The sequence below is a fragment of the Glycine soja genome, chromosome 8 (genome assembly GCF_004193775.1).
Source record: "Glycine soja cultivar W05 chromosome 8, ASM419377v2, whole genome shotgun sequence".
Lineage (NCBI taxonomy): Eukaryota > Viridiplantae > Streptophyta > Magnoliopsida > Fabales > Fabaceae > Glycine > Glycine soja.
The window spans coordinates 4,184,571-4,203,782 of record NC_041009.1 but is presented as its reverse complement, the minus strand read 5'-3'; the positions used below and the strand labels follow the sequence as shown (position 1 = coordinate 4,203,782).

At 30.9% G+C, this 19,212-nt stretch overlaps 1 protein-coding gene across 3 annotated transcripts; it reads left to right on the top strand.

Annotated features, from left to right (window-relative positions):
* Positions 1–3,698: 3,698 nt before the first annotated feature.
* Positions 3,699–6,766, top strand: LOC114424425 (WUSCHEL-related homeobox 1-like). 3 transcript variants are annotated; one of them, XM_028391273.1, is made up of 4 exons: positions 3,699–4,612; positions 4,770–5,078; positions 5,319–5,395; positions 6,039–6,766. In XM_028391273.1, exons 1-4 carry the CDS (start codon positions 4,426–4,428, stop codon positions 6,543–6,545), a joined length of 1,080 nt encoding a protein of 359 aa, XP_028247074.1. In that variant the 5' UTR covers positions 3,699–4,425; the 3' UTR covers positions 6,546–6,766. The 3 variants fall into 3 exon arrangements, with proteins under 3 accessions (XP_028247074.1, XP_028247073.1, XP_028247072.1); XM_028391272.1 differs by having other exon boundaries at positions 4,764–5,078; XM_028391271.1 differs by having other exon boundaries at positions 3,703–4,612; positions 4,758–5,078.
* Positions 6,767–19,212: the final 12,446 nt, after the last annotated feature.

Here is a 19,212-nt window from a genome sequence, read left to right as displayed (position 1 = left end):
TTACGTCATTACGATGAAAGTTTGATAGTTAATCAACTCAATTGAAAATAATTGAAAAATATTTGACAAAAGTAGCCATTAAATCAATTGACATGACTAAAATATATAAAAGAACATATTTAATTAATTAATCATAACCCAAAATTGTTCTAAATTCTCTTAAAATGTCTTTGATTCTTCGAATAAAAAAATTATAACCTAAAATTTGGTAACTACATATTTTCAAATTATTATTATTTTCATACTTTGATTATTTAATTTAAATAATTTATCATCCCAAAAAATGTTTTTTTTTAAATTTTATTCTTATTTTAAATACTTTTATAAAATAAATGAGTAAATAAACTTATATTCGAATTTTGATATTTGATGAGATTGAGAATGCTAGTGATATAAAATTTCAAGGTCTTTTAAAATAAGAAAAATAAAGGAAGAATAACAAGATGTAAGAATAAGTTAAAAATAAGAGACAACAAATTATAAATTTATAAACTTAAACGTTATATATGTGAAGTGGCATTTCAAAAAAATGTTTATTATAAATTAATCAAATAGGCTCTTTTACTAAATAATTTTATTTTAGTCAAATAAACTAAAACTAACTAATTTATCTTACCATATATATAGAGAGAGAGACTGTGTTTATAAAAAAAATAAAAAAATTGTACCCAACATGAACAAACGTTTACTCAATGAATGGATAGTCTTATTTATTTTCTGCCGAGAAAGGTGTACATGTTTGTTTTCTCATCTCCAAACGACAATCCAAACACACACGTGTTGCGATGAGTCTAAATTAAATAGAGGAAAAGAGCAATTAATTAAACCTAATTTCAAATGCCTTATTGTACAAAAGATGTTGAATTCTGTGTTAAACCCAAATACCACATGTTACGATGAATAAAATAGGGTTGCTTCGAACACTTTATTACTAAAGTAATTTGTATTGTTGATATATATAGTTGGAGGGGAATAGAAATCATTCCATGCCAATGGGGATGGAAGAAACTTGGAAAATTTGGGAGTACGTGATTGAAAAAGAAAAATAGCTTCAATCATATTTATTAGTTGTGAATATTTTTATTATTTTACAGTCCTTTTTCTTTTTCCTTTATAGGGGAAAAGCTCTAACCACTCCCTCTGAATTCTTGTCCGTTCCATTGTGATTGCTTCCATCATGTTTTGTCGTTGCAAGATTGAGAGAGTTACTACAGTCTTGGGAAATAGAGAAATTCTTGAGTTAGACTAAGACCAGTGTCACCTGAATTTTGTGAAAACAATGAACGCCAACGGGTGTATATGTAAACGTGTACACAACAATCTAATTTCAAATTTCCATTCGCTTATTAGATGCATGATTGCTTGCTGTTCCTAAGTTTCATAGGAATTTGATGTAGCTTTATAGTCAACTAATGAAATTATTTTTTTATTATTACTCAAATATAATGGGAGTAATTAATATAGATCTGTTCGTTATAAGTTTTTTTTTAAAAGATTTTTTATATGGTTATTTTTTTATTGGTAAGAATTAATATGGTATCAGAAATTTATTATCTTTATACAACATGAGCTAAATTCATATGTTTACATGATTACTATTAAGTTTTTTAATGAGTGTCTTGTTTCAATTTTTTTTTAAAAGAGAAGCTGAAAACAGTATAAAATCTTATTAAAATCAAAAGTTATTTTAAATAGTTTCTTATAAAATCAAGTCCTTTTAAAAAAAAGTTATTCTAACACAAAAAAATTTATTCTTATTATTAAAATAAACATAAATTAACTTTGGCTTTTTTTTTATCACTCAAAAATCACTAAATTATTTTGTATCAGAATAACTTTATTTAATTTTGTAACAAACTGACACATAAATGACATAATATATATATATATATATATATATATTAAGTACTTAGTTTTATGTTGTATGATATTAATTTATAAAAACTCGTATAAAAATCTCTATTGACGTTCAAATACAAAAAAAGATTAATATAATGTAAAATTAAAAAAATGAAAATAAAGCTTTTAGATTGAAATACAAATTTTAGAAGAAAAAAAGAGGCACACTAATTATAATATCATTGAATAAATTAAAAAAAAAAAAGGACACCAAGACTCTAAGAAACTAATGGCATGCATCATCTTTGCATTGAAGAATTAAAAGTTGTTTATGTTAATAACTCCACATCATTTATTGCTTCCAAGTTCAAATAGATATGGTAAAAAAACAGACTTGTTTTGTCTTTCGCCTTTCTTCACTGAAACCTTTCTATCCTTTTCCCGACACATGTACCAAAACATTTAATCGTCATTTGTTTTAAATCTTAAACAAACTGCACGATATGCAGATTGGAATTGAAGAACCGGGGGAAAACAATAGTGCGCAACTGAAGCAAGAATTAATCCTGCACATGTTTGAAACTTGGCATGCTCCGAGACGAGTAGGTACCAAGCTATGTATGTGAATCATCAAGATTCACGGGTAACATTATGTTTGTGCATATTCCGTCATCTATCTAGAGAATGCCCAAAATAAAAAATAAAAAAGAATACATACATTACATTAAATATGACTTGACAAGTTGGGTTGATTGATGGTATGTTAGTTATGGGGTTTGTTTTATTATTGTTTAAACATACTAAACGACGAGAGGGCCTTGGAGAAGAAAACATTCCCATACACAAGGTTATGCCATTGACTAATTGCATATCCAGGTGAAGGAAGGGTTTAGGGGGCCACCCTAGCTAGGAATACCAACGTATTGTATATATTGACTAGGTGGTGGTGTGGTTTTCCCTAGCTAGCCAGAAATGACAAGTGATTAGGGCTTTTATTGGCAGTGCAGTAGTAGGGAAATGCACAACATTACAGAATCACAGTAGATAGTGGATATGGATACATACATTGTGCTGTAGTTTGCATGGTACTCTCTCATTACATATTTTGCATGCACATCTCATAAATAACAGACATACAAATAATAGGGATTCAGAATTTGCAGGACGTAGGCCCTCCACCCAACGAAAAGCTAGAAATAATTAATCAATTATAGCTTTTCAAATTCTATATCAGCTGTGACAGTGTTGCTCACTAACTCGAGAATTGAGTCATTCCTTCATAATGACCAAGGGGTTATACCTAAGAGGCAAACAGAGAGAGAGAGACATGAACAGATTTGCTTATTACAACAGGACAACCCCCCAAGAGATCAATTTAATCCATTAAATAGATCTGGACCATGCAAAGAAGATTCCAAATAGGTAACATAACATGCAGTAATTTTTCTGTCTAATTTGCTACCTCCACGCACCTCAATCAAAGGTGTAAGCAAAATTATGATCCATCTCTTGGTGATTTTAATTTTTAGCTTAGTTAAACAAACAACTCATACATGTCATGTCCCCAAAATATAAACCATGCATATATATTATATAATGTGGTGAAGAGAGAGAGATAGAGAGAGAGAATTGAAATTGAATCCGTACAGTAGATGGGGGGGGGGGGCATGGACAGCATATTAGACAAAGGAAGGAAGAAAAGGTTAAGGAGTGCACAGAAGGGAGAGAGGGGCAGTTCGGATTGAGAATTAGTGTGAAAGGCACGAGACGTGAAGGGAACAATAAATGAGAGAAGGGGTGATGAGGCTCATGATAACCCTCATGATCGTCACGTCGTTTTTCATTCGCTACTCCCAAAAATCTCCCAGAATTCCACGCTTAGCTTCCTCGCTCTCCTCTTTCTCACTCACTGACTCCCTTCTTTGCTTTTCTTTTTTGCCTTTGTCCTCTCTCTCTAAATACCCTTCCTTCCTAGTCAACCTCATGTCCCCCTCCCTCACTTTGTCCCATATTAAACCAACAACCCTTAGCTTTCGATCTCATTCATTTTCTCTCTCCCCATATGCTATGGCTACTAGTGAGAGAGAGAGAGAGAGAGAGAGTGATCAATCCCCATCTCTAAATGTCTCAGACACACACCCACACTCACTAGTTTCAGCTTCAACTAACTACTCACTTTCAACAATGGGCTCTACTTCAAACCTCACCCTTCACTTCTTTCTTTCTTAGCCATATATAAGCCTTGTCTACTTTTCATTTCAACTAGCTAGGTATTACCATTTTCTGGGCCACGGGCCACCTTCACATCAGTACTCACTACCCTTTTTATATTCTCAACTTCTTCAACTCATCCCATTCTGCCACTCCACCATTTCAATTTCCATTTCCAAAGCCACCACCAAACACAAACCCATCAAACCCACTTTTCCTTTCCATTCCCCCTAATTATTGCACCGCATTGTTTTTAGATGATATATATATAGAGCTACTACCTTCATTCTTCTGCTTATTATAAGCCTTTTCCATCGAACCCTAGCTAGCTAGCTAGATTTTGGTCTTTAGTAAGTCAATAAGAAGCCAACAGCAATGTGGATGGTTGGTTACAATGAAGGAGGTGAGTTCAACATGGCCGATTATGGATTCAATGGAAGGAAACTCAGGCCTCTCATGCCAAGGCCAGTCACTTCTCCTAACAATACTTCAAACGCTAACTCTCCATACTTGACCCGCATTCATCATGGCAACGATTTCTTTTCACAGTATCACAATCTTGGTATATATGCTCTTTTCATTTTACCCTCTCTATTTCTCCGGTTGTGTTTCCATGTGCCTGTCGTCTCTATGCATGTGAAAGAAAACATGTGTGTGTGTATATATATGTACATGTATAAAAGTTAGTTTCTTTATTTTATAATTAGCATCAGTGGCAGATCAGGGAAAGAGAGAGTTCAACCCTCCACCAGTAGTGGTGAGTTCAAGGTGGAATCCAACCCCAGAGCAACTGAGAGCATTGGAGGAATTGTATAGAAGAGGGACAAGAACACCATCTGCGGAGCAAATCCAACAAATCACGGCACAGCTTAGGAGGTTTGGAAAAATTGAAGGGAAGAATGTCTTCTATTGGTTTCAGAATCACAAAGCAAGAGAAAGACAGAAACGCCGCCGTCAAATGGAGTCAGTTGTAGCTGAGGGTCATCACACCCGTGACTTTGATAGTACTCTTGAAAAGAAAGACTTCGGTAAGTAAAAACCCACACAACATAACATAATTACCTCCATACAGCTTGTTTCTTTGCGGGCATGAAAGAGACAAGTAACAAGAGGCCTTGTTTTGCAATGCATGGGCTGATGGCTTCTTTTGTTTCTTTTCATTTTTAGTTTTGTTTGTTATAACATGTGTTATTGCTTTCGTTTTCTCATTCGGATTGTTGCTTGAGATGTAAAGTTATATTCTTTTATGTTTTTCTTTTTGTCTACAGGCGCAAGTAGGACAGTGCTTGAAGTTGAACAGACCAAGAACTGGGCACCCTCTACAAACTGCAGTACTCTTGCAGAGGTCTATTATTCTACATCCTCCTTTGTCTTTGTCCTTGTTCATGGACTGTTTAAACCCCCCCCCCCCCCCCCCCTCTTTCTTTTTTTTCCTTTTTCTCAACTTGGGATTGGATTTTCACTGCTTAATCGCCAAAAGTCTTTTTGAGGGTCCATTAAGCAGTGATTTAATTAATTATTGGCATATGATTGATTACTAGAGAATGAAGCTGATGCTGTTGGAAACGTTATAGAAAGAAAGATATGCACTAGGTAGCTTAGCTAGGGAAAGGACCCTAACAAAAACTTTGTTTGTTGGGAAATGAAAAGGGCCTAAAAGCTGCATTCCTTCCTTTCTGTCGGGGCTGCTGTTATGAAACTTAGCTGAGCTGGGCTTTTGGGGCTTGTGCTTATTCATGTCATTTAGGCCAGTAGCTTTTGGACACTCCATATGGAATTCATGATGGAAAAGACAACTCTCACCCTACTTTAATTTGACTTCTCATAGACCATGCAACTTTATTTGAAACTAGGAGTGCATGCCAATTTGAAATCTGTGCTGCTGTCCAATAATAACTTTTTTACCTTTGCTCTTTGGGTTTTTCACAACACATGTTGAGGTTTTCACCAGTTTGTTTGCATTGCATGCCTAAATTTAAAATCTACAGGAATCTGTTACAATACAAAGGGCAGCAAAAGCAGCCATTGCAGAGTGTAGAACAGATGGATGGCTCCAATTCGATGAAGGAGAGTTACAACATAGAAGAAACTTTATGGAGAGGAATGCCACGTGGCATATGATGCAGTTACCTTGTCCTCCCCCTCCTACAGTTTCACCCCACCTCATAAACACACCATCTCCTACTACTAGCATGGCCCCCGCAACCACAGTAACAGCAAGACTAATGGACCCAAAGCTCATTAAGACTCATGATCTCAGCTTCTTTATTTCACCTAACACTAACAGAGAAAACGGTATTATCCACTTAAGCAGTATCAGCACCCAGGATCATAATAATTCTGTGGAATCTCAAACCCTTCAACTTTTTCCAATAAGGAACAACGCGGATGAAAGCAGCTGTGATAACATCAACCACCAAAAAGAGACAGAGGTATCCGTTTCAGCAATGAATGCACCCAGCCAGTTTTTTGAGTTCCTTCCATTGAAGAACTGAAACTGATTAGAAAACAAAAAGAAAAACTTGCTGTGTATGTAAAATTATGGGACTGCGTCTAGATACTGTATTTTGTTAGAAAATAGCACTGTTTTTATTGTTGTTGATGTTATGTTTCAAGGAATTGGTGCTGTAATAGGACACTGAGTTTGAATGAGGTATTTTACCTTAAAATACATTTGGACTATGTTGGTTGAATCAAAAACAGTATTTATGTCTAAGGAGTTTAGTGTTTATATATATGCCTTGTTTGAGTAACTTGATATGTATGTATAAATGTATTGCTTCTGATATGAAGAGAGAAACAGGAAAGAGAGTAGGGGTAGGGAGGGATCGAGGACGTAAATAAAGAATGTATAAGGAATTTGATGTGAGGGTTTGATTTGAGACATAGTATCTGAATGGGAACAAGATGTGACAGACTAGGATGTTGAAGTATCTATGACTATGAGCATGGGTTGGAGAATTATTTTGTTCTTTTGTTGCATACCTGGGAAAAAAAATGCTGTATACATTACAATCAATGTTCTGATGGAGCGAACTCTGTAGTCCAATTTATGACAATAAAGAAATCACATCAATGCAACAAAAGGAAACAGAGCGGGTGCATTTAAAGTAACGTTCATGAATTCAATTGAAAGATGTTTAAATTATTTTTCTTGCTAATTAAATAAGCCTGTTAAAGTCAGAATAGAATTTGAGTTATACGAAGAGAATATCCACGTATCACCTTTCAACTTCAACAACGACAATGTATTGAATGCGAGAATTGTGACATGAAATATACATAGTTTGTCCATGTATGAGCAACTTGTGATTTGATTGAATTGATTTGTCTATATTCCAAACCTCTCGTAAGGTTAAGCATCTAAGCTACATAGCATTTCCTGAACTTGGTTATATGCACATATACTCAGAATATAATTAAGAATGGTACAAGACGTGGCTTATTGCTTACGAGACTGATCATACAATTTATTCGTTTTTATTTGTTTATGAAAAATATATAAAGAGTACCTTTTAATTTTCAATATTATATAAGAGAAATAAAGAAAAAATATCTAGAATATATACAAGTCGTGATCATTGTTTCATCACCAATCATCTGTATGACTAAACCTGTGATATTTGCCTAGCTCTTTGGAGAAGGTAGGGTTTATAACATTAGGGTATGATCCACATCTTTCAAAAATCTTAAGGGCTAAGACTAGGACGTGTCACTCAAGAGGCGTCAAGCATCACCAGGGTAAAAAGAAGGCAAAAAATATTCCCTCTGCAGCCACTGAAGCCCTGAGTGGGGGGACCATATAATTTAAATAATATGCATGCACAAGAAGTCTCATAGTTTGGACCATATATTTGCATGCTTGATTTAATTAAAGGGACAAAACCATAATTGATAGATACCAATACGTTTATCAATCATAACACAACAGTCGGATTTAGCAATGAGTACTAATTAAACAATATATAGTAGTATATATAGAATGTTTTTGTATGTGTTGTCTGTATGCAGAGCTTTTTAAGGTAAAAAAAAACATATAAAGTGGAGGAAGATTTGATCCTGAGAGAAAGGGCAGGTGGTGTTTTGTTGGTATTCATTGAGCAATGAGCAAGTTGGGAAGTCATGGCGTATGCAGAGAGAGGTTGGTAACAAAGTCAGTGAGATTAAAATGAAATAAAAAAAAATGTTGGGAAGAAACAGATTGATGAGTGATCACGGGTGGGTGGTTGTAATAATTTGTAAAAAAAGGGTAATTTCCATTTTCCAAGCTGGTTGCTTAGCTACCTATTTGGTACTCTGTTAGTCCCTACAGCATCTAGTCCACAGTTGCAGAAACTAAAATCCAAGCAAGCCAGGGATCCGTCGCTTTAAAACAAAACTGAACAAACAATACAATAGAGACCAGAGAGAATACATTTCTTTTTCTTCCTATCTACAATATCTCTTTCATTCAATTCAATTATTTAGGCAAGCAACTCAACTGCACCGCAATCAAATTAGTTTTCATTTCCTTTTCCCGTGCACATGCTTGTTTTTTTTTTTTTTATCAAAAAATTAATTCAATTATCAATTATTTTTTATTTTCATTCGGATTAATTTATAAGTTGAAGCTCGTGTGGTGCAAATTTTTATCATTAATTCGGGGGAAACATAATGATTTTATTTATTTTTTATTTCGTTAATTACTGTATTTATCAAATTTTAATTGGTATAGATTTTTTACATAGTAGATGTGGATATAGTTTAAAGATTATGCAACTAATTAAGGCTTAAATTTGAATATATATGAAATTGTGCGATAATTCTATACAATATTTACGGGCATAAAATTTCACGAACGTTATATCACAATCTCATAAGCTTGGAACAAACCCGTTCTCTTTTTTTAAAAAAAAAAGAAATAAAACTAGGTTTTTTTACGTATGAGGCATGCTCTTTTGTTAAACTGGGTTGGATCGTGTGTTACCTGTTGAATAACTCGGAGAGCATATTGCACTTTGATCTCATATTCTAAGTGGAGAAAATTGATTTTCAGTGAACCTTAATCAATAGTCAATCTCATGAACTGCCAACTTGGAGATCAAAGGTTGAAACTGAGATTTAAGCAAGGTTATATAGTGATTAATGAGAGCCTGAGGGGATTAGTAAGTTATTGGTGACTTGACATGGTTGAGATTGAGAAAATTGAATTGGACATGTTCCTAAATGAAACAATTGATGTGGATGGGAGAGTTGCTTCCGAGGTCGAATTCTGACATATCATAAATAAGAAAACTTTATTGTTGCTTCCGAGGTTGTAAACCAAATCAGCTATGTATGAAACTTTACATGTATATATAGTAAGTAACTAACATTAATGTACAAAACATTATTTAGTAATAATGAAATACGTTCGGAAGCTTAACTGTCAGTTTAGAAAATAGATAGTGATAAAAGTGAAGGGTAAGAGCATGCAGCACAAGTAATTTTTATACAGATTCATCCACTTTAGGGGATGTTTGCAAGTCAAGACTTTTCCCACTGTACCCCTCAAATAAATCTCCGGCTTATCCTTTAGGTTTGGTGCACAAAATTTCGTAGTTACCCACAACTAATATATTAGAACTCACCTATCTTGATATGATAAAATAAGATAGAAAGAAAAACAACATTGTCAAAAAGTTATAAAAATGCTATGTGATTTTTTTTGGTGAATGAAATATGTTGTGATAATATAACTCACTTATACCTTATATTAATGTTACTCTAATTTTAAGGTCACAACATCTTACAAGTTCTAATAATGACTTTTAGTTAAAAATATGACTAACAAAATTTCCGTACACCATACAGATATTTTTAAACATGAGTATAATTTATTAATGAAAACAAATTATAAAGCTAACCGGCCCAACCTAAACTTCTTTCTTTTAAAATTGAACAATCATGTTCTTATAAAGCTACATTATCATTAGTCAACACTGTTCTGTTTGATTGAAATCGTTGCATTTTTAATTCGTGGGCTTGAATCTGACCCACAACTGTATGCTGGCATCTAAAGCATACATTTTATCTTGGGCCACAAGATTGGCCATTCTTCCACGAATACAGGAATAAACAAAATTTATTACGTTAACCATTTTGTAAGGCTTTAATATAATTTTGATATCTCTATTTTTCAAAACCCACAATTTTAATCTCTTATTTTAAAATAAAGATTTTTAATTCTCCTATTTTATAAAATCCATAATTTGAATTTCTTATTTTAAAATAGATATAAGTTCCCTATTTTTATAAAATATGTAATTTTAATTATTCTCTCAAACGAAAAACATCGACAATTAAGATATTAATATTGACTATGACATATATTTAATAAATTATTTTGTGTCACATTATTAAATTTGGGTCACATCAAGTTAATTTTTTTATCAATCATCATTTTTTAAATTTGACAGAAGAATAAAAGATGTGAATTTTACAAAACTAAAATACTAAATGTTTCTACTTTAAAATAAAATGACTAAATAATTTAAAAAAATATAAAAATTAAATGTCTTCATTTTAAAATAAAATAACCAAGATTACATATTTATAAAAAAAAAGGATTAAAATTATATTTTAAGCTTATTTTTAACAACAAAAACTATATTTTAAAACCAAAATTTTAAGAGTAAATTTCACAAACCTCCCCTAAAAATTTAGTTTATTACAGCCATTATCCCTCCATTTTTTTTCCTAAAAGACCCCAAATTTTTTAGGATATGTTACACTAACCCTCCCTTAGCCTAAATAGAGTGCAAAAACGTTAACCGGAGAGTAACATGTGAGTGGCACATGACTTTTAATAAAAAAAAAAGAAAGTCTCCAAAAAGCTCTTCTTCTCTTCGTCAAAACCAGGTACATTGAAATAAAATTTGCAGCATATGTTCCTGCTACCTTCACCCGAATAAACCATAGTGAACATCAAATATCCATCCAATGATCCTGGTAAAATGCAACAGAATAACAATCAAAAATAAAAAACAAGAATTGATTAGCTTGAATCGATTACAATACAAACAGTTCGTTTTTTTTTTCACACCCTTTTTAAAATAATGAAATAAAGTGAAGGGTATTGTTATGTTCACACCCTTTTTTTTGCTAAATACACTCTCATTAATTCATTTATTCTAATTTTTAGCATCATATATACTCTTTATACCCATAAATGTTTATGCATAATTATTATTGTGGAATGTACTTTTCGAATAATGCATTGTTTTCAACATTCTGAAAATAAATTCTTGGATTGTATTCTTAAAAATACTTTTCAGAATATCAAAAAATAAAATTATATTTTCTGGCATATTGTTGTGTTCTATAAATTACTTTCTAGAATGTTATGAAAATATTTGTGAAAAATTAAGCAAAACACAAGGACCATCAATAATCCTATATAAAGAAAAAATTGTACAATAATGAAACAATTAAAGTGAAAAAAAATATAATTAATATTGATCATTCAATCTAACACTCTAATCAAAAGAACTGATATAATGATATTAAATTTTACTGTGTTCACATAAGTAAAAATGATTTGTTTTATAAAAAAAATTGTATTTAATTTTCATAGTATTTGATATTATAATAAAATTAAAATTTATTTTCCATGCTTTAAAATGTTTACCTTTTTTTAATTAAGATTAAAATATTTACCTTGTTACAAACCCGGAACATAAACCAACATTTTAGAGGCCATTTTCTTCGCATTATACATAAATTTCTTTATCCGTCTAAATTAAAATTAATTTCTAAGGTTTAAAATAATTCAAGTATTTTTATTCGGTTTAACTTATTGAACTAAACTACACATTAAGAAAATAGTTAATTCCTCTGACATTTTTTGCCGAAATATCCTCATAATCAATAACATGTTAGCACTGTCATTTCATCTGATGGTAATGCTCATTTAATTTAACTTTTCAAATTTATTCTCTTTCCAAGTTTACCCCTGTCTAATTGTCCCACATCACCAAAGAATAGAGGTTGTCGGGGTGCGCCGATATGACAGTGGAGAACAGTGGCCATGGATGAATAGCTTGATGCCAACATTTCAAAGGTCTCGCAAGGCGGGGAGGTTGAATTTGGCCCTTGTGACCGAGAGCTACGTGAACGTGACCACGACATCTCTGATTTCTGTAACTGACAAATTGAGACAAAGGTTCATTGGCAGTGATGACTGATGAATGATGAATGATGATGAGCCACCGTCACGGGAAGTTTCACCTTTTTTGCTTGGAACCCTTGTCGATGACGATTCGCATCTTCCGTAGGCGACAATAAAGGAGAGCAAACCCACACAAGAAATTGCTCCTACGACGACGACAAGGGTTCTTGTGGCGCCGCTGCTGTTCTGATTGCAGTAGCTATTATACGAGAAAAGAAAAATACCGAAATGTGTGTCTTTTGGTATTGATAACAGTGAGGGGTAAGACTGGAAAAAGAAAAAAAGTTTAAAGTTAAAGTTTATTATCTTATATTTGAATTAGAAATTTTAAAATATATAAAATTTGAATTGTTTTGATTTTAATTTCTTATTTTTTAAATGTTTTATTTGAATAAATCAATTCAAATTTTTTTTTCATTTAAAATTCTTTATTTAGATAGGACAATTCAATTTTTTTTCATATGTAAAATTTTAATTATATTTTAAATAGATGAAATTTTAATATTAAACTTTATAGAAAATAAACACAATCTAATTTTGAAATATTAATTAAAAAATATTTTTAATTTTTAATAATTTATAAATATAAAATATTAATAATTTTAACTGGGATTGTTTTGTCTGACTACAATCAAGTGTGTTTTTTAAACCGACATCAACCAAGACTATTTTTCGATTGACATCAAATAGGGTTTTTTTGTCAAAGTATGTCGGGAATATTTGTCAGCTAACGTCAGTCGGGGCTATTTTTTTGGCTAATGTTGGTTGAGTCTATTTTTCAGCTGATGTTGGCTAGATTTTTTTTACCAACATCGGCTAGGGTTTTTTTGGCCGACACCGACTAGGGTCTTTTTGAATGACATTGACCAAGACTATTTTTAACCAACGTCGGCCTAAAAAATCCTAACAAGCGTTTTGACAAAAAAAATCCACCCAATATTGACTAAAAAATAGTTTAGTCGATGTTGACCAATAGAACCTATCCGAAGTCGGCCGAAAAATATCATTAGTCAACATTGATCGAAAAATCCATAGTCAAAGTTGGCTAAAAAAATAGCCCTAACCAATGTCAGCAGTGGCGAACCCACGTGTATCCCAGGGTAGGCAGGTGCACCCCCTGAATAAAGAAAGAGGCTTATGGCTTCTATGTTAGTGATGATGATTGGTGCACTCCCTCAATAAATTTTTATCTTTTTCTATCCTTCTCCCACACGTTCTTGTTTCTCTTTCATTATTTTAAATTATTTGTCTCTTCCACTTCTACTTTCATGTTTCTTAGTGGACAGTTTCTTGTTTCTCTTTTATTATTTTAAATTATTTGTCTCTTCCACTTCTACTTTCACGTTTGTTCTCTAGTGGACAGTTTCTTGTTTCTCTTTTATTATTTTAAATTATTTGTCTCTTCCACTCTTATTTTCACGTTTTCTAGTGGGCTGTTCCGCTTTTACTTTAAACTCTCCCACATGTTTGCATAAAGGAGTTAGAAAAATAGAAAGCTCATGAGGCTGTAACTCTGTAAGTCTACAAGAGCAAGGAAAATCACAACAACTCAACAAGCAAAGAAAGATTTAGGTACCAAATTACCGATAATTGTTATAACTTATAAGCATGTCTCTCAGTCTCTGGTTATGTGTTTTTTCACAAATCTTTTTCTTTTTTTCCCTTAAGTTTGATATATAAATAATATAATTATATATTAATTATGTTTGATGAATTTATAGATTGACAATGAACTGATCATTCAACGATTTCAAAATATGAAATCACATAGAGGACAACTATAAGGTATGTAATTTATTTTGAATAAATATATTAAAATTTTATGATTTTAGTACTTATGTATTTATCTTTATATGCATAATGATAATTATTATTAATTTATATTATTTGAAAAGTAAATTGCCCCCATTGACTCAGGGTCTTACATCCGCCACTGAATGTCAGACAAAAAACCCTGTCCAATATCAATTATAAAATAGCCTTGACTGATGTTGGCTAAAAAATAGTTCTAACCAATATCGACCGAAAAAACTCTAGTGGATGTCGACTGTAAGAACCCAGTCGATGTCGTCTAAAAATAGTCATGTTGACTGTAAGAACTTATGTCGATATCGGCCGTAAAAACTTTGATCACCCGTAGTTGTGAGTGTTGAGCGAAAAAAAGTCGCGAGCTAGAACGTGAGTTAGAGTGAGCATCTCTGAAAAACAATTCAAATTCTATATTTTTTTAAAGAATTTGAAATCTCACTATTTTAGTCAATCAAAATAATTAATAAAAATATAAAAAATTAAATTTCCTTTTAAATACTCTATCCAAACAAATTATTTTATTATGAATCGTTTTAAATTTTTAAAAAGAATAAATTTTCTTGCTAAATTGCTCCATCCAAAAACACAGGGTTAATGATTTATATTAAAATGAATTATCACGTGGCACTTGAAGGCGAGTCGGCTGAATTGTTCGTATTGTTCGTTAAGTACTTTTGCAAGAATTAGCATTTCTCTTGACTTATTTATGTTTTTTCTTGTCATTCTATTCAACAACTTCTTTAATATTTCGAAAATGAAAAGTAATATTTAGCCATTAAAAAAACATGTAATCTGCTCGGCTAAAGGTTATGATGATTACGCTAGCTAAAGTTTAGAAAAGTTACTAAAAGTTAAGTAGCCGTTGATAAAAAGTTATTTAAAACGGAATAGCGTAACCTTAACAACTTGAATCCTTCAGGAAAAAATAAAAAATAAAAAAAGACAACTTGAATCCATTTTTCTTTGACCATGGTGACTTTTTAGTTTGAACTTGGGTAAGATTATTACCATAAGTTCTTTACTGATATTGATCCACAAAGATTGAGCATCTGAACTGATTTATCATCAAGAAATTACATGTAATAGACATATTTGGCTTTCTGGCCCAAAGTAGTGGAAGAGGTTCAAGTGGGGTAGATGTCTTGTAGCCTTTTTGCCTCGAGCACTGTCTAATTCTCCTTTAACTTTTTTGGTACAAGAAGACCTTATTCAAATTACCGAAACTACTTCATTTCCTTTAACCTACCCCACATTTTATTTATTAATAATTAATTTCCATCTCAAAGGATGTAAAATCATTTACATTTATTGTTTGAGAGAAAAGAAAATTAAAAGAGAAAAAAATTGAAATTTTGAGAAAAACAATTTTTTTTCTTCTTTTTAACCAATTAATTTCCCTTGCTCTTTCTTCCCGTTTAGATCTCTGCACCCCTGCTATATAAACGACAACAATTCCAATATAATAGAAATAGAGGCTATGCGTCACAACTCATGAACTCAAGCTATGAAACGACAATACTAATACTAGTATAATTCTCCATAATGTATGTTCACGTGCAATTTTGAAAAAACACATCACACACACGTACACGTACCCGAATAATCCTAGCCCTACACACCCACCTGATTGCAAGTTTTTTCACCGGCGGTGGGATGAACGTGCATGAATTAGCGCGTGCCATTCCCATCTGATTCGTACGAGACACAAGGCTCTGTTCTCAGGGTTCTTGTTCTGTAAACTACCATTGAAAATTTGAAAAGGTAACTATTTTCTAACGCGCTTTTGTAAAAATCCTAATTTCTCCCAAAGAATTCGTAAAATGTATACTCAATTTAAAATTGAAAAAAAATAAATTACGTTATTAATCCTCAAATTTTTAGTACTTTTTTTTAATCTCTAAATTTATATTCGATCAGCCTTGGCCCTTAGAGTATATTTCCGTTTGATTTCTAATTTGAAGTCTTTATATTAAAATGATGATTTGACAGTTATTTTGTGACCATTTTTTTATCACCGAAAATTATTGTGCATAATACTCTAAAATGAGATCAACAATTTTTTTATGATAAAAATGGCCAGAATTTTTTTCCCAAATATTAAAAATATTTCCAATGAAATTTAGAAGTCATTCTTCAAAATAAAAACAAATACTTGCGTTACCTTCAAATCATCCACCTCTTTCTCGACAGTGGCGAACCTACGTTATTGGGAGAGGGTCTGATTTTTTTTCAATTAAAAAAAATATTATTATTATTATTTTATTATAAAAAATAATAATTTGATCTCCCTAAATTCTTTCGGCGCATGACAGGATCAAGAATAAACATTGGACCCCTTTATAGTATTCATTTCCAAGAGAGTGGAACTCATGCAGACAAGTTATGCAAATGTTTTGTAATGGTGCATAGGGTCGATAAACAAGGTGCAATCCAAATGTACAAAGGCACATGATGCAATAACATGAGAAGAAGGAAGTCCTAATGCCATCATTAATTTAATTTAATTGTGTATGTCACTGCTCTTCGGCTTACTTGGGGATTCACTAGTTTTGAAGGTAATGCATGTTAGCAATACTACGATTTTCTTGCATCATGCCAGAAATCTCAGCGTGGTCGTAAAACAAAAGGTTCACAAGCTGAACCAAGTCAACAACTGATGGGAAGACCAAAATGACAAACAAAAAAAAAAACAACATATGTGAAACATCCTCCCAAAAATATTTTTATTTTCCACGTATTTCTAATATATTTCATCTTAATCTTTATTAATTTTTATGATTACTTTTCTTTTTTTTGGTATTATTACTATTTTTAAAATATAATTAATATTTCAACAAATTAAAAAAATACTCATTAAATAGTTATCACATTTATAAAATAATAAAAACTAATATACAATTATAACGTGTAACATATTTTAAATACCAATACGTGTTACATAAAAAATACCACTTTCATATTTCAAATAAAAAGAAAGACTAAAATTGTTTCTACAATCACCACTTCCATAATCTTGTTAAAAAAAATATTAAATGCTTCAAGTCATGATCCAGGACATGATTTTATTATTATTTTTTAAAAAAGAAAAAATAATAATAAAGCCATTTTTACCCAAACAACTCCCATAATCTTATTAAAAAAATATAAAATATTTAAAATCGTGATTCAAAATATAATTTTATTATTTTAAAAAAAATTAAAATATTCTAAAATCGTGTTTTAAAACAGGATTTATTCATATGAAGTTGTATTTTAAAATACTGCTTGGTGATAAACAAGAATATTTTCAAAATTTATCTATTCCTATACATTTTTAAAAAAATTAATCCATTCACATAAATTTGCCTGCCTTGCTCTCATGTCTGATCCTCACTTTGCAACTTTGAACTAGCGCCTGTTGTTCCTCAATTCCGATCCATAGGGTAGAACGAATCCCTTCACGACAATTCTGTTTCTCCTCCATCAAACCTCAACTTTCTGCTTCCCTATTCTTCTCATGTTTTAATCCATTACAGGTGTCCACAAACATGAAATTGAGATATTAAATTAAATTAAATATTAATTAAATAAAACTCATTAATTATTAAAAATTATAATAAAAAACTATTAACCCTAATATAGTGTTATTGTTGTGAGTCATATTGGTGGAGTAGCTTGTGACAATCGAGTTATACTTTGGTATCGAAATGTCAATTTATAAAATGATAGTTCTGCAATATATTTGTGCATTGTTTTATATAAAAAGACACATAAGAAAAATAGCATGGAATAAAATAAGTGATACTATGATAAAATAAAAAATAATGTTATAAAATAAATTGTATGTATAATATGATTCATATTATATTAATATGTGAAAAATAATACTACTATTAATTATTCTTTCAATATCATTTCCAAGGGAATACTGTAGTAGGAAGTGGAATTGGAAACAACGCCATTATCGTCTCTCTGTTAGAGAACGTGGGAGCAATACCATGATGTTCAGGGTGAAAAAAATATTATCCTATAACCAGTATCAAAAGAATACTAATTAAATTTTATTAAATATTTCTATTTATTTAAAAAATAGATTAAATTGTAATTTTGATTCCTCTAATTTTTTAAATTTATGATTTTGATATCCTGAATTTTACTTATAACATTTCATCCCTTAATCTTATAAATTAATATTTAATTCTCTTAATATATTATTAATAAATAATTATGTTTAATTGAGTTATTAAATTAATTACAAAATAATTAATTATTAAAAAATTGAATAAAAAATTATTAATTCAAAAATTTCACAATATTATATTCTTTATCTTCTCCACAAATTGTTTTACTTTTACTCACACATGACTCTACCCACAATAATATCATACTGAGATTAATATTCTTTTATTAAATTTTTTTATAATTTTTATTTAATTTATAATTAATTTAATATATTTAATAATTACAATTATTTTTAAAAGATAATTATTAATTAACAATTTATCAGAAAAATTAAAATTACAAATTTAAAAAACAAAATATTACCATTAAAAATTAAAAAAATTAAAATAATAAATTTTAAAAAATGGGAGATGAAAATTAAATTAGTCTAATATTTAAGTGAAAAAGAAATGTGGCCTTTTAGAATGGGTCGGGTCGTTTGTGCAGAGTGCAGGCTCAGAGCAGGCTAGTGCGGAGCGGCAGAGCGATTCTCTCGTCATGTGAAATTTGTAGCATATTGCATCCATTTCTTTTCTTTTCTTTTTCTTGTTCTGTGATGCGGACAAAGACAAACCTTTCCTTCCCCACACCCTCTCTCACACTCTTCTTCTCGGGCCCCCAGCATTAACCAAAATGCTTTTTCCATTATTGACATTCTGTTACCTTTCTTTATAAAAAAAAAGAGATAAAAATGAATAAAATAAAATAATACGAGACTCATAATTTTACACTTTATTTTAATTCCCTTATTTATTTATTTATTTATTTATCTTCACCTTACTAAACAGACCAGGGAGGGAGTGATACTATATTAATATACATTTTTTAAGACTATAAATTTTTTTATTGAGGGAGTATGTGAATACTTTATAAAAATCAGAATTTTAAAATTTGAAATAATAAAAAAATATATTTAAAATAACATTTCTTACATCAGAATTCAAAACATTTATCTATGGGTGTGG